The sequence below is a fragment of the Mercenaria mercenaria genome, chromosome 3, assembly GCF_021730395.1.
Source record: "Mercenaria mercenaria strain notata chromosome 3, MADL_Memer_1, whole genome shotgun sequence".
NCBI lineage: Eukaryota > Metazoa > Mollusca > Bivalvia > Venerida > Veneridae > Mercenaria > Mercenaria mercenaria.
Genome location: NC_069363.1, coordinates 79,814,723 through 79,829,265, shown reverse-complemented (window position 1 = coordinate 79,829,265; position 14,543 = coordinate 79,814,723). Strand labels below are relative to the sequence as shown.

General features: G+C 36.5%; 1 protein-coding gene across 1 annotated transcript in view; it reads right to left on the bottom strand.

Annotated features, from left to right (window-relative positions):
• The window catches only part of LOC123524293 (E3 ubiquitin-protein ligase MIB1-like), a 155,038-nt gene that overhangs the window by 115,948 nt on the left and 24,547 nt on the right, over window positions 1-14,543 (bottom strand). Inside the window, exons 8-13 of the mRNA XM_045302371.2 lie at window positions 13,260-13,470; window positions 9,583-9,730; window positions 8,656-8,795; window positions 7,894-8,001; window positions 5,313-5,510; window positions 4,248-4,399 (exon numbers count right to left, since the gene is read on the bottom strand). Coding sequence (XP_045158306.1) covers window positions 4,248-4,399; window positions 5,313-5,510; window positions 7,894-8,001; window positions 8,656-8,795; window positions 9,583-9,730; window positions 13,260-13,470 — 957 coding nt within the window. The remainder of the gene's footprint in view (window positions 1-4,247; window positions 4,400-5,312; window positions 5,511-7,893; window positions 8,002-8,655; window positions 8,796-9,582; window positions 9,731-13,259; window positions 13,471-14,543) is intronic.

Here is a 14,543-nt window from a genome sequence, read left to right as displayed (position 1 = left end):
CTTAATCACTGTAAGACAATTTTAACTAATTTCTTTCTGTAGCAAGTTTATGTTTGTCAAGTACGAACAAGTCCAGTATGGCCATTAACCCTTACCAAGCTTAATTTCTATAATGAAATGAAAATGTCCATTTTTCAATTTGGGACCGTACCATTAACTGTTAAAAGGGGAGCATACTAAAATCATACTGACTGAATGGCAAACAGTGCAGGTCATGATCAGACTGCATGGATGTGCAGGCTGATTATGATCTGCACTGGTCGCAAAGGCAGAATCAATTGTGTCCAGCATTACAAGGGTTAAATGAAGGGTTGAATGAAAACTTAAATTCAGTGTGTATCAAAAGTATACCAGTTAAAGACCTATTAAAACATAAAGGATTGTCTGCAATTAAAAAATATGGGACATTTATAAGTCGTTAACAAGTCTTGAATACACTATATGTGCTTAGTTTATATAGACATCTGATGAATCCATTCCTAGTTGAAAGCATGGTCCATAATGATATTAAATTGACATTTGAGACCAGTTTCAAACTCAAGCATTTGACTTGTTCCTTCTGTTTATTTGTTTGGGAATTAGCACCTTTTTCAACAGTATTTCAGTTATGTAACAGCGACAAATATTCCTGGATACGGTACACATACTGACCTGTTATCCTCAAGTAACTGCCAACTTCCCCACATGGATCGGTGAAGAAGAAACGATTTCAGATACAATGCGTTATCAATCATCATAGAGGCCTCACCTGAGAATTAAACTCATGAACCTGTAGATCTGCGCTCTCCTTATTGAGCTAATTTGGCAGACAATTAATTCAAATAACCCAAGATTGTATTCAGAGACTGGTAAGAAGTCTCTAATTCCACAAATTCCGAGCTCGAATAAGCAGCACTTAATAAAAGTCTAACAAAGCAAAGTCCTGGCCTTAAAAGACTCCAGCTCACAACCTATGACCCACATAGCGGTACACTTCGCTCCAATCTAAACAAAGGTGTCAAAGTATTTCTGATCTACCAACATATGAAATTTCAACATTTCCCATCATTCAACAGTGCTCTAAATTGAAATGTTTTGATCTTACTGCAACACTTAAAGGTGTTAATTAGGAACAATAAAAATACCCAGACAGGAAGCAGGGTTAATCTATTCCACAGAAGAAATATTTCTAAAGTAAATAGACAGTAGACAGTTTCTGTTTTCCTTGTCAAAGAAATGTCATAAAAAAGTGATCCCGAGCCAATGTTTAAACACTTCATTATTTGTGCAGTTTAGATACTGCTAGAGATATTGTACTATTTCCAGGTCAAACAGCACTATATTTAAGTCGAACTATTTAAAGCCAATTAGCATGATATTCAGGTCAAACAACACTATATTCAGGCCAAGCAACACTATATTCAAGTCAATTAGCACACTATATTCAAGTCAATTAGCCCCAGGCTAGTTAGCCATATATTCAGACCAGAGAGCACTATATTCAAGTCAATTAGCCCCAGGCTAGTTAGCCATATATTCAGACCAGAGAGCACTATATTCGGGTCAAGAGCATTATACTCGGACCAAACAGCACTATGTTCAGGTACAAAAGCAACTTCAGAAAATCTGCGAGATGGAATTTTTCAGAGATGCAATTAAAACTTTTATGTAAATAACCTTTTAATTTCATGTATTTCAAATCTTTGTCATTGAAAAAAAACACAATTACTCAAAATTGTAATGCAGTTTCTTAGTTTGACAGTATCTATACAGTCAGTAAACCTATAAATTTTTCTTTGCTTGTAAATGAAAACTTCATTTGCCATACCCATGGAACAAAATGGCAGCCCTGAGCTTGCCCTGTGGAAGTGTCCAATTTCATTTTTACTGCTGAATAAATACCCCTTTCAAAAGTAGACTAACCACAATACAATGATTATTTTTAACACCCTACTTGTAAGTTGTAGATTAAAATAGGGTTCTTCAATTATACTTCAATGTGTTCTGAAATTTAGGCGGGAACATTTCAGAGAATATATGTATAACACAAGAAAATCTAAAAACTGGCATTTCACTGTAAGTGGGTACTATAATTACAAACACATGCCTTGTATGCCAATCAAGTTAAATTAAGCAAAGATGTGAAGTAAGTTCAAAGGTGAAAGGTCAAATGAGAAACTTCTCCAAAAGTGATGGGAGGACAACCAGCTGCACAAGTTTTATTTAGAACAAGAAGGGGAATATTCACAGTCAGATGAATATTCCGAGCAAACGAGAAAAACACAAGTAATATTCTTTATATATGCCTAAAGCTGCTGCTGCTGATGATGATAATTATGAAAATGGTTGTTGTTGATGATGAAGGCTTTGATGATGATAATGACAATGATGATGATACTGATGATGATGTCAGCAATTATGGAGAATAAGATCATGATTCTATTGCTGCCGATGATGAAAACTTTGATGGTGACAGGACAAAAATGATGATGATGACGATGAATTCTTATAATGTAGAATTATGCTAATATTATAAAATGGATAAAATGTTTAGAGAATGTTTCTACAGAAGATGATTAGTCAAATTATGATGCTGATGTTTTTCGACTACAAAGAGGAAGAAAATTATGGCCATAATAATGATGTATGATATTCAATTATGATAACCGAGTTATTTATCCCCCGCTAAATTAAAATTGTTTCCTTATCAAGCAAACACAGGGTCAAAAAACTGACACAACTGAATCTAATTCCGTGACTGGCAACATTATATAATGAAGTAAAATATTTCCATGTATCATTATCAACTTACAACTCAATGATAAAGATAAACTTTAATTAGGTGTTTGGCACTTTTACATTTAGAAGAAATATTTTCATGTAACCTAACTGACCCATATCTCAACGCAAAAGACTAAACACTAACTTGGCATTAGACAAATGATGTGTGAAAACATATCCACGGCTTAACACTGCTAGTTTGACATTGACTGGAAACATTTCAAAGAAACGTATCTTTCTACGCATGTTTTAATACCCTACATCTTTGAGCTGATGCCAACTGATCGAGCACAAAGGTAAAATACATGTTAAAAACTGCGCAATTTGTACGATGGTATGTATACAATGTAGATTGTGTAAGGTTTATATTTATTGCTTAGGTAATACCCTATATATAAAATACATTTCAGTAAATGTCACAGGGTAGTAAAGACACATGGCAAAAGTAAGACAAGGTAACAGCACCTGAAGGTTGTAGTTATAAACAATTTTTATTTTTTTTTATTTCTTTTTGTTGGATTTAACATCGCACCGACACATGGTAGGTCATATGGTGACTTTCCAGCTTTAATGGTGGAGGAAGACCCCAGATACCCCTCCATGCATTATTTCATCATGAGCGGGCACCTGGGTAGAACCACCGACCTTCCGTAAGCCAGCTGGATGGCTTCCTCACATGAAGAATTCAATGCCCCGAGTAAAGCTCGAACCCACATCGATGAGGGGCAAGTGATTTGAAGTCAGCAACATTAACCACTCGGCCACAGAGGCCCCTTTAAACAATTATTAGACCAAAACACGTCAACAAGTGTTTGAATGTAATTTCTTGAAAACCACAACTAAATCTAAGAAGTTCCAACAAGGTCACTTGCTTGTACATATTTTAAGAATATAGGTGTGACTTAAATATGGTCAAAGAAAAACAAGAGGAATAATAGGGACATTGTATGAATAAATATGAAACCTCCTATCCAGGGGAGACAACCAAATATTAAGAAAAGGCAAAAAACGTTTATATAAATGACAAATATGATGCTTAATGTATTGAGCACTATGATGATGATGATGATGATGAGGCAGATGGTAGTGATGAAGATGATGATGGTGGTGATGATGATTTTCTTTTTGTTATATTACAAGGTCAACAGAGAAAATCCCAATTCTACAATGCTTTGAGTTTCTGACCAGTCTGCTGACTTGAACAATAGATCTGAAGTCATGTTTTTAGTTAAGCCCATTCTTAAACAAAAATATCTATACAGCAAACTGTAGACAAAGTAAATTGCTCTTCACCTTGGGCCACTCACATAAATATACCTGAAGATATCGCAGCAGCTTTAGCAAACGTCTCAGCTTTTGCCAACATCTGCAATAATCTATTTCTTCTTTTTTCCTATCTGCCAGGCAGGAAATAAATGACCAAAAAATTAGACAACCTGAAACTTAAAAAACCGACAACATGCTATCCACACGCATGCGTCACCTACCTTGGGTTTCCACGGAGTGCTGCATGGTGTAACGCATTGAAGCCGTTATTGTTGGTGATTGTCAGGTCGGCGTGAAACTCCAACAACAGTGATATCATGTCATCGCGTTTCTTGCTGATAGCATCGTGAAGTGGAGTATCTCCTTCTGAATCCTGAGTAGCAACAAGATCATATGTAAAGTCTTGTATTTTAAATGGGCATGCCTCCAATCACAAAGGGACGTAATTAAAAGGGGCATCCTCTTAACCTTCATCAAAATCATGATATCGCAAATTTTAAAACACATAGCAATGTCTGTAGAAAATCAAAATCATCTATAATGGTTTTTTTACCAGTAAGAAACAAAGTCCAGCTAAAATCAGTCTTTTACACATTCTAAGAAAGCTCAATTTGAAGTCCATTTTATAAATCTTTGATTTCAAATTTTGAATTTCTCCTACATTATTAAACTGTATCAGTCAAAATCAATATCTTGATTAATCAGTTTTCAAACTAACTTGGTCATTCTGGGAAAGAAAAGTAAGCCTGTAGGTTCCAATCAGGGTCAGAATAAAATCAATTTCAATATAACAGGCATAAGCATTTATTTTTTATTTATTTTGTTGGGTTTAACGTCGCACCGACACAATTTTAGGTCATATGGCGACTTTCCAGCTTTAATGGTGGAGGAAGACCCCAGGTGCCCCTCCGTGCACTATGCCATCAACGACGGCAACCGGGTAGAACCACCGACCTTCCGTAAGCCAGCTCGATGGCTTTCCTCACTGAAGAATTCTACGCCCCAATAGAGGTTCGAACCACATCGATGAGTGCAAATGGTTTGAAGCAACACTCTAACCACTCGGTCCACGGGAGGCCCCAACAGCATAAGCAAATAAAATATGTATATATTATATAATTTGTTCCATACTTTGTGCGATGTATTATCATCTGTGCCAAAGACAGGAGAAAACTGCAGCAACTGCTTCATCAGAGAACTTTTTAACAACTAAAGGGAAGTAACTCAATATATCCAAACTATCTAAAGAAGTCTGAAAATATTCCATTTTAAATCATATCACTTACTTGTAAACTAGGGTGGCATCCGATCTCCAGCAAAGCTTTCACAACCCCGATGTGACCCTTGTTGACCCCTATATGTAGAGGTGTCTGGCGTCGTTTGTTACGTGCATTAAGGTCTGCGCCTCCCCGATGTAGGAGTTCTATAACAGCAGGCTCATCACCAAAGGCGGCATGGTGCACAGCCCGGTCCCCGTCTTTATCCTGTCAGGTAAATAACTCTTGATTTTTAATGAAAATTTATCTTTAATGTACATAACATTTCTCAATTGTTCATGCGCACATTTATGTGCAAAACCATTTAACTCTTTGGCACAGAATTTCAAGTTTTTGGCAAAGATGGCTATTTTGTTTGGACATAAATTTGTATGATATTCCTACATAACAGGTCAACACTGCCAAATGTTAGGTCTATGGTTCCCCAAAGAGCAATGGATGGAAAAAATAAGAATGTCCTATTGATTTTGCCGGCCACGTAATCTCTCCTTAGGACTAGAAATGTGTCCATGGGACACAGATGCCCCCACTACATGACATTAGTCAGGGGCCAGAACTCCTACAATACTGAATGAATCCGGATGCGAAACCCCAGGTGCACAACTACACATGCTGACCAACATTCCTGTAAACTTTGGTGATTCTAGGTCAAATACTTTTGGGGCTATGCACGACACAACATTAAAATGACCAATTTTTTACGAAGTCAGGGGCCATAACTCCTACATGACTGGATGAATCCGGACGCGAAACCCCAGGTGCACAACTACACATGCTGACCAACATGCCTGTAAAGTTTTGTGACTCTAGGTCATATACTTTTGGAGCTAGGCACGACACAACATTAAAATGACCAATTTTTACAAAGTCAGGGGCCATAACTTCTACATGACTGAATGAATCCGGACGCGAAACCCCAGGTGCACAACTACACATGCTGACCAACATTCCTGTAAACTTTGGTGATTCTAGGTCAAATACTTTTGGAGCTATGCGTGACACAACATTAAAATGACCAATTTTTTACTAAGTCAGGGGCCATAACTCCTATATGTCTGGATGAATCCAGATGCGAAACCCCAGGTGCACAACTGCACATGCTGACCAACATGCCTGTAAAGTTTTGTGACTCTAGGTCATATACTTTTGGAGCTAGGCACGACACAACATTAAAATGACCAATTTTTACAAAGTCAGGGGCCATAACTTCTACATGACTGAATGGATCCGGACGTGAAACCCCAGGTGCACAACTACACATGCTGACCAACATTCTTGTAAAGTTTTGTGACTCTACGTCAAATACTTTCAGAGCTACGCGCGACACAAAGTCAGGGGCCATAACTCCTATCTGTCTGGATGAATCCAGACGCGAAACCCCAGGTGCACAACTGCACATGCTGACCAACATGCCTGTAAAGTTTTGTGACTCTAGGTCAAATACTTTTGGAGCTAGGCACGACACAACATTAAAATGATCAATTTTTACAAAGTCAGGGGCCATAACTTCTACATGACTGAATGGATCCGGACGCGAAACCCCAGGTGCACAACTACACATGCTGACCAACATTCTTGTAAAGTTTTGTGACTCTACGTCAAATACTTTCAGAGCTACGCACGACACAACATTTTCGGAAGGACGGACGGACGGACGGACGGACTGACGGACGGAAGGACGGACGGACAAGAGCAAATCTATATGCCGCCCCCAAAGTGGGGGCATAAAAAATATGAAACATGTACAAGCAAAATACTTCCTGTCATCTATTTTTAGATCTTGCTATACCCGAAGAAAGTCCTACAATTTATATTAAACACATACCAATTATTTAGTACAGTACCACCTCTGTACAGCAACCCCCTTTGGGGGATACAAATACTGACTGTAAGGTAGAGGTTGTTGTTCTGGAGTGGTAAATTTGACAGTATATTTCAGCTTAAGGAAATTTTGATGATGTTGTTATAGAGAGGTTTTTGCTTAAGAGAGGGCCTCTCTGGAGAGATTGTACTGTAGTTTTGTACTGGAAACGAAATCATATTTCCTACTTCGAAAGCAATGCTGGCTATGTATCATTCAAATATGACATACATTGGTCATCTTGACATTTTATTAACCCTGATCATGCTAAATTTCTGTAATGAACTTGTCCATCTTTTAATTTAGACATTACCATTAACTGTTAAAAGGGGTGTTTACCAAAAAGATACTGACTGAATAGCGAACAGTGCAGATCTTGATCAAACTGCATGGATGTGCAGGCTGATCATGATCAACACTGGTCGCAAAGGCAGAATCAATCATGTCCAGCATGATAACAGTTAAAAGGTTTGAATTAGGGAGTTCAAGTATAAGGTACCAAAATAACCAGGCACAGCACTGAATTGAACATTGATCTAATGCAATCCTTAATTAGTTGCATCAACATAACCTATACTGTATCAGTGTTATTACCGCAAAGACGTTATATTTATTCATTAACAGCAGTGTTTCAACAATGTGTATATACCTTTAATGAACAGATATCTCCCCCTAAAAACTCCCCCAACACAGAATCAGTGTAGAAAGATGGCCCTCTGACAACCTTACCTCTATTTCCATATCTAGATCATACTTCATGAGTACTTTTATAACATCAACATGACCATTCTGTGAGGCTGCCTGTAACGCAGTGTGTCCAGCAAACACTCCATTCACCTTCATAAAGGAAAATATTGCCTTAAACAGTTAAGCTAAGTAAACTTTAATAATTTTCACAATTGCCAATCTTACAACCAGCAACTATTTAATATATAAGAACCTGCAGCAACATAGCCACTTTGATCTGTGGCATCTTTAAATTTTTTTGGGTCACTTTCTTCCCTTCCTATCTTCTTTGCAGTCTTAACTCTTTTAGGTAGGATAAACATGCTCCTCAGAGCTTCTACATGACATTCTGTGCACTATATTTTTTATTTATTACTGAAATATTAGAGAAATAACTAACTAACATTATTTTAGAAATAACAAAATTAATGTTATTTCATACTGAATATTATTTAATTTATAATTTATTTTTCACTGGTTGCGTGGGCCAAATGAGTAAAATTTGGTTAACACTATTAAAAAGACACGTATAAGCGAAAAATATCTTTTACTCTTGAACATTAGGTCTTTTGGCGGCTACACTACTTATTCAACAACCTGATGTTCACTCATGAAATATATTTTGAACTTACACTGAAACATCTCTGACTCCAATTCAATACACAGTTTCCCCATATTCAAGCAAGTACACAACAATACTTCACTTTAAATGTGTTATTTCCATGACGGGGTAAATTTCAATACAATTAACAAGCGATGACTTACATTGACAGTGGCATCAGATCTCTGTAGTATCTCGTCCACCTTCGACGAGTCGCCATTTGCCGCAGCTTTCACCAGCTCTTCATTAACGTCTCCCGATACATGTGTCTCAAACAGCTTCTTTAATAACGCACTCAATCTCTCTGAATTTGAAAAACATCAGAAAACAGTGAAAAAACAATACAAGAAATTATACAAGGAGAAAAGCACCTGCTGGAAAACTGACCACAAATAGCTAAGACTGAAATATTCATTTTTCATACCAAAACCTAAGCATAATTTCAGTACATAATGTAGCATATATGATATCATTAATCAAACTGGAGAACTACTTTTGCAGATTTTGTGGTCGAGTCAATCTACAAAATTAAATCCTTACAAAAACAAGTAAAATTCACATTTGAGCTGCACAATGAAAAAACCTACATAGTGGCTTTGCGACCAGCATAGATCTAGACCAGCCTGCGCATTTGCGCAGTCTGGTCAGGATCCATGCTGTTCGCTAACAGTTTCTCTGATTGCAATAGGCTTTGAAAGCGAACAGCATGGATCCTGACCAGACTGCGCAGATGCGCAGGCTGGTCTGGATCCATGCTGGTCGCAAAACCACTATGTTGGTTTTCTCATGGCATGGCACATTTATTCTATTTTCAAGTCAAAATCCATAAATTTTTGTACCCACAAAATGGTTTTGAGCAAAACCGTGAAATATTGTGACCGTAAAAATTAAATGACTTCACAGAATCAAATATGAATGAAAACTTGTAACTCATGAGCAAGAAAAAGTGTAGTGTATTAATACCTTAAATGACATACATCAAGTTACAATACTCATACATTATAAAATGTCTCCTCAAATTCTCAAGGTGTGTGAAACAGCTGATTATACAACTTTGTATGCTTTTCAGTTACTGCCTGTTAACGACATACCTCCAGATGAGTTTCCTATAGCTGCCCCATCAGATGATGCCACCTTGGTGACAGCAGCCGGATTATACGTCCATGACGTACCACATACTTCAACCTTCAAATCATTGTCATGATAAACCTGCTGTACTCGTCCAATTTTACCCAAAGTCTGTAAAAAAGAAACAAATATTTAGGATAACAAACTCCTCTAAACAGGAACCTCTAAAAAAGCAGGTCTGTTAAAACTGAAAACATGTCCAAGTATAAAATATGTTTCTTATACTGAAAACATCACTAAAATAACAAGAGGACCATGATGGTCTTGAATCGCTCACCTGTCCCCACATGACCCAGTTTTGAACTGAGTATGACATTGTTTTTTCTATTATTTGACAAAGTGACCTATTTTTTGAGCTCATGTGACCCCGTTTTGAACTTGACCTAGATATTATCAAGATAAAAATTCTGATCAATTTTCATGAAGATCTCATGAAAAATATGGCCTATAGAGAGGTCACAAGGTTTTTCTATTATTTGACCTAATGACCTAGTTTTTAAAGGCACATGACCCAGTTTTGAATTTGACCTAGATATCATCAAGGTGAACATTCTCACCAATTTTCATGAAGATCTCATGAAAAATATGGTCTCTAGAAAGGTCATAAGGTTTTTTTACCTACTGACCTAGTTTATGAGCACACATGACCCAGTTTTGAACTTTATCTAGATATCATCAAGGTGAACATTCAGACAAATTTTCAGGAAGATCCATTGAATATGGCCTCTAGAGAGGTCAAAAGGTTTTTTCTATTTTTAGACTTACTGACCTAGTTTTTGACCGCAGTTGACGCAGTTTCGAACCTGACCTAGATATCATCAAGATGAACATTCAGACCAACTTTCATACAGATCCCATGAAAAATATAGCCTCTAGAGAGGTCAAGTTTTTTTTATTATTTGACCTACTGACCTAGTTTTTGAAGGCACGTGACCCAGTTTCGAACTTGACCTTGATATCATCAAGGTGAACATTCTGACCAATTTTCATGAAGATCCATTCAAAAGTATGGCCTCTAGAGAGGTCACAAGGTTTTTCTATTTTTAGACCTACTGACCTAGTTTTTGACCAAAGTTGACCCAGTTTCAAACTTGACCTAGATATAATCAAGATGAACATTCAGACCAACTTCATGCAGATCCCATGAAAAATATGGCCTCTAGAGAGGTCACAAGGTTTTTTTATTATTTGACCTACTGACCTAGTTTTTAATGGCATGTGACCCATTTTCAAACTTGATCTAAATATCATCAAGGTGAACATTCTGACCAATTTGCATGAAGATCCATTCAAAAGAATGGCCTCTAGAGAGGTCACAAGGTTTTTTAATTATTTGACCTACTGACCATGTTTTTGATGGCACATGACTCAGTTTCGAACCTGATCTAGATAAGATCAAGGTAAACATTCTGACTAACTTTCATGAAGATCCATTAAAAAGTATGGCCTCTAGAGAGGTCACAAGGTTTTTCTATTTTTAGACCTACTGACCTAGTTTTGGACCGCACATGACCTAGTTTCAAACTCGACCTAGATATCATCAAGATGAACATTCTGACCAACTTTCATAAAGTTCCCATGAAAAATGTGACCTCTAGAGTGGTCACAAGCAAAAGTTTACGGACCCACGGACGACACAGACGACGGACGCTGCGCGATCACAAAAGCTCACCTTGTCACTTTGTGATATGTGAGCTAAAAAGCCCTTTAAAACTGACTTTTCCTTTCAAACCTAGGCTGTTAAAATTAGAATGTTCCATCTGTGCTCAAATCATCCAATAAATAGACAGAACTATTAGATTGTCGAAAACAATTACTTTTGCCAATCTGTAACCACAACAACTGACACAACCAGCTTTCAAAGATGGTTTATTTAATATGGGCTTAACCAGAAGTTTTGACAGCACATGTACATTTCATATTTTACTTATTTAAAGGTGGTCAATCACATTTAAACAACATTTAATGACAATTTTTACTTTTTGTATATTCTGGTAGAGATTTATTTAAGAGACAAAAAGACCCATTACATAGAGTTGGATTCCTATTAGAAATGTATATTTTATTAATTTTTATAAAATTTTGTAATTACTCCCCTTTAATATTAAAGTTTATAAAAAGCTGGGTATTTCTTTTTATTTCGATAGAATTTCTAGTTATACATTTGCATTTGATAGACATATCAATTATTTAACAATCTGAACCTAATGGCAAGCTTTAAAGCTGTGTGTAGCTTCTGAATTTATTTATTTCAAATCTATCTTGGTTGCGCAACCAAGATAGGCAAAGGGAGATAATAATAACTTTTCAAACTTGTGTTTCTAATGAATTCTATCTATATACACAATTATTAACGCAAATATTTTACAAATATATTACAATATGTCTAATATTTATACCTTTCCTTAGGCAAAGTATGTTTATTAAATTTTTACTTATGATAAAAAAACTCTGTCTTGGTTGGGCAACCAGGATATGAAAATAAAATTTTAAAAATACCTCCAGTGAAAATCTTACTTTTATTAAACGTTAAGTGAACATAAATGGGTGTAACAGATCAGATGTTAAAATTTCAAGCAAATCCGTTACATGGCCGAAATCTGATTATCCACCTTTAAAGGCTTTTAGTAAATACTGCAAGTGCTTCCGAATTCGTTACAAATAACAACTAGTCTTCAGCAAGTATATTATAACTTTCCAATACAAACCAGTGGCAAAGTACGTATGACTTAAGACATACCTCCTGTCAAATCACCACAGAAAACATTTTACCTTTTCAACTTCCTTATTCATTTCACACTCCTGATAAGCCTACTTTTGCATATAATGTTAATAGTTTTGTATTAGAGATGTAAATATTATATATATTGGTATGCAATAAAATATGTTTAAACCAAAAGCCTACTTTCAAATTTAAGAAATGCAACTTCAGAGTTAATAGTCTGGAGTGAGATTTCTGTATGTTGGGCCAAGTTGCTGAACAAAAATTGAAAATTAAAATGTTCATACTCCAAAGTTGACATTTTATTTTTTCTTTCCAAAGAATATTCAAATGATGATTTTTCAGTGTCTATACTACAAATCATTAGTACCTGCGGGGGACTAATTTTCATGGATTTTGTGGTCGAGTTAATCCACAAAATTAAATCCCAACAAAACTGTGAAATTCCCACAAATTTTATGTTTTAAGTTGAAATACACAAATTCATATCATGAAAAAAGCCTGAACTGTACAAATTTTGTGCCACTCGAACTATTCAATTTCACAGCATATACAAGGGAAAGCTTTAAATTCACAGTTCCTGTGTTCTATGTAATTTTATTTCAGTGCTCTAAGTCATTTAAGCCGTGCCATGAGAAAATCAATAAAGTGGCTTTGCGACCAGCATGGATCCAGACCAGCCTGCACATCCGCGCAGTCTGGTCAGGATCCATGCTGTTTGCTAACAGTTTCTCTAATTGCAATAGACTTTGAAAGCGAACAGCATGGATCCAGACCAGACTGCGTGGATGCCCAGGCTGGTCTGGATCCATGCTGGTCGCAAAAACTATGTTGGTTTTCTCATGGCATGGCTCATTTTATCTCGTGTTTTATCTCAATCAAGTAATACAATAAGCATTTGTCTAAAAGAGAACTTACAGGCATCATTGCCTCTGCCCATTCCCCATGTCCACGCTGTAGCACTTTAATTCTTTCCACGTCACTTAGTATCTGTACAAGGTCTCCTACTGCAAACTGAGGGGTCGTTGAAGAACCTGTCGCCCCTAAATTTGTCCCGTTCTCACTTGTTGCAGAGTTTGTACTACTAGGCGTGCTCACTTTAGTCAACACTGCTGGATTAAATGTCCATCTGAAATGATGAAACATACTGTCTATAAAATATCACAGGGCTTTATGTTAATAACTTCCTCAACTGCCAGGATAAAAAATTTCCCAATTGCTGGGGTAAAAATTCTATCAACTGCCAGAGTTTCGATTTCCCCAATGCTGAGGTAACAATTTCCCAACTGCCATGGGTAAACCTGATGTTAACAATGTCCAAATTGCCTAGGGCCAACTTGATATGAACAAAACCCCATTACTGGGGGCATGCTTGATGTTTAATAGCTCTCTATTGCCAGAAACAGACCTGATGTAAACAGTTTCCCATAGAGTTTGCTGACAATAAATTCCTTTTGAATGGAGCAGCTTTGACGAAAACAATAGCCCTTAAACCTCAGGTTGTTAATAATTGAGTTTCGTGAGGTAAATATTAACTAAGCTCTGCCTGAAAACTACTGCCAACAATTTTATGCTTCCAAGTAGATCTATGTAATTTCTCCCCAATTATTTTGAAAATGAGTGTACCTTGTTTATTCTTTTTTCAGAAAACTTATCAAGTCTGAACTATAATAAAATTTTCTTTTGTTCACCAAATCTCCATTCTACTTATTAATACAACACATGGGCAACAGGGAAAATGCTTCAAGCAAACCAAAATAAACAAGAGGACCATGATGGTTTTGAATCGCTCACCCATTCCCACATGACCAAGTTTTGAGTATGACGTCGTTTTTTCTATTATTTGACATAGTGACCTAGTTTTTGAGCTCATGTGACCCAGTTTTGAACTTGACCTACATATTATCAAGATAAAAACTCTGACCAATTTTCAAGAAGATCCACTGAAAAATATGGTCTCTAGAGAGTTCACAAGGTTTTTCTATTATTTGACCTATTGACCTAGTTTTCGAAGGTACGTGACCCTGTTTTGAATTTTACCTAGATATCATCAAGGTGAACATTCTCACTAATTTTCATGAAGATCTCATGAAAAATATGGCCTCTAGAGAGGTCACAAGGTTTTTCTATTTTTATAGCTACTGGCCTAGTTTTTGACCGCATGTGACCCAGTTTCGAAACTGACCTAGATATCATCAAGGT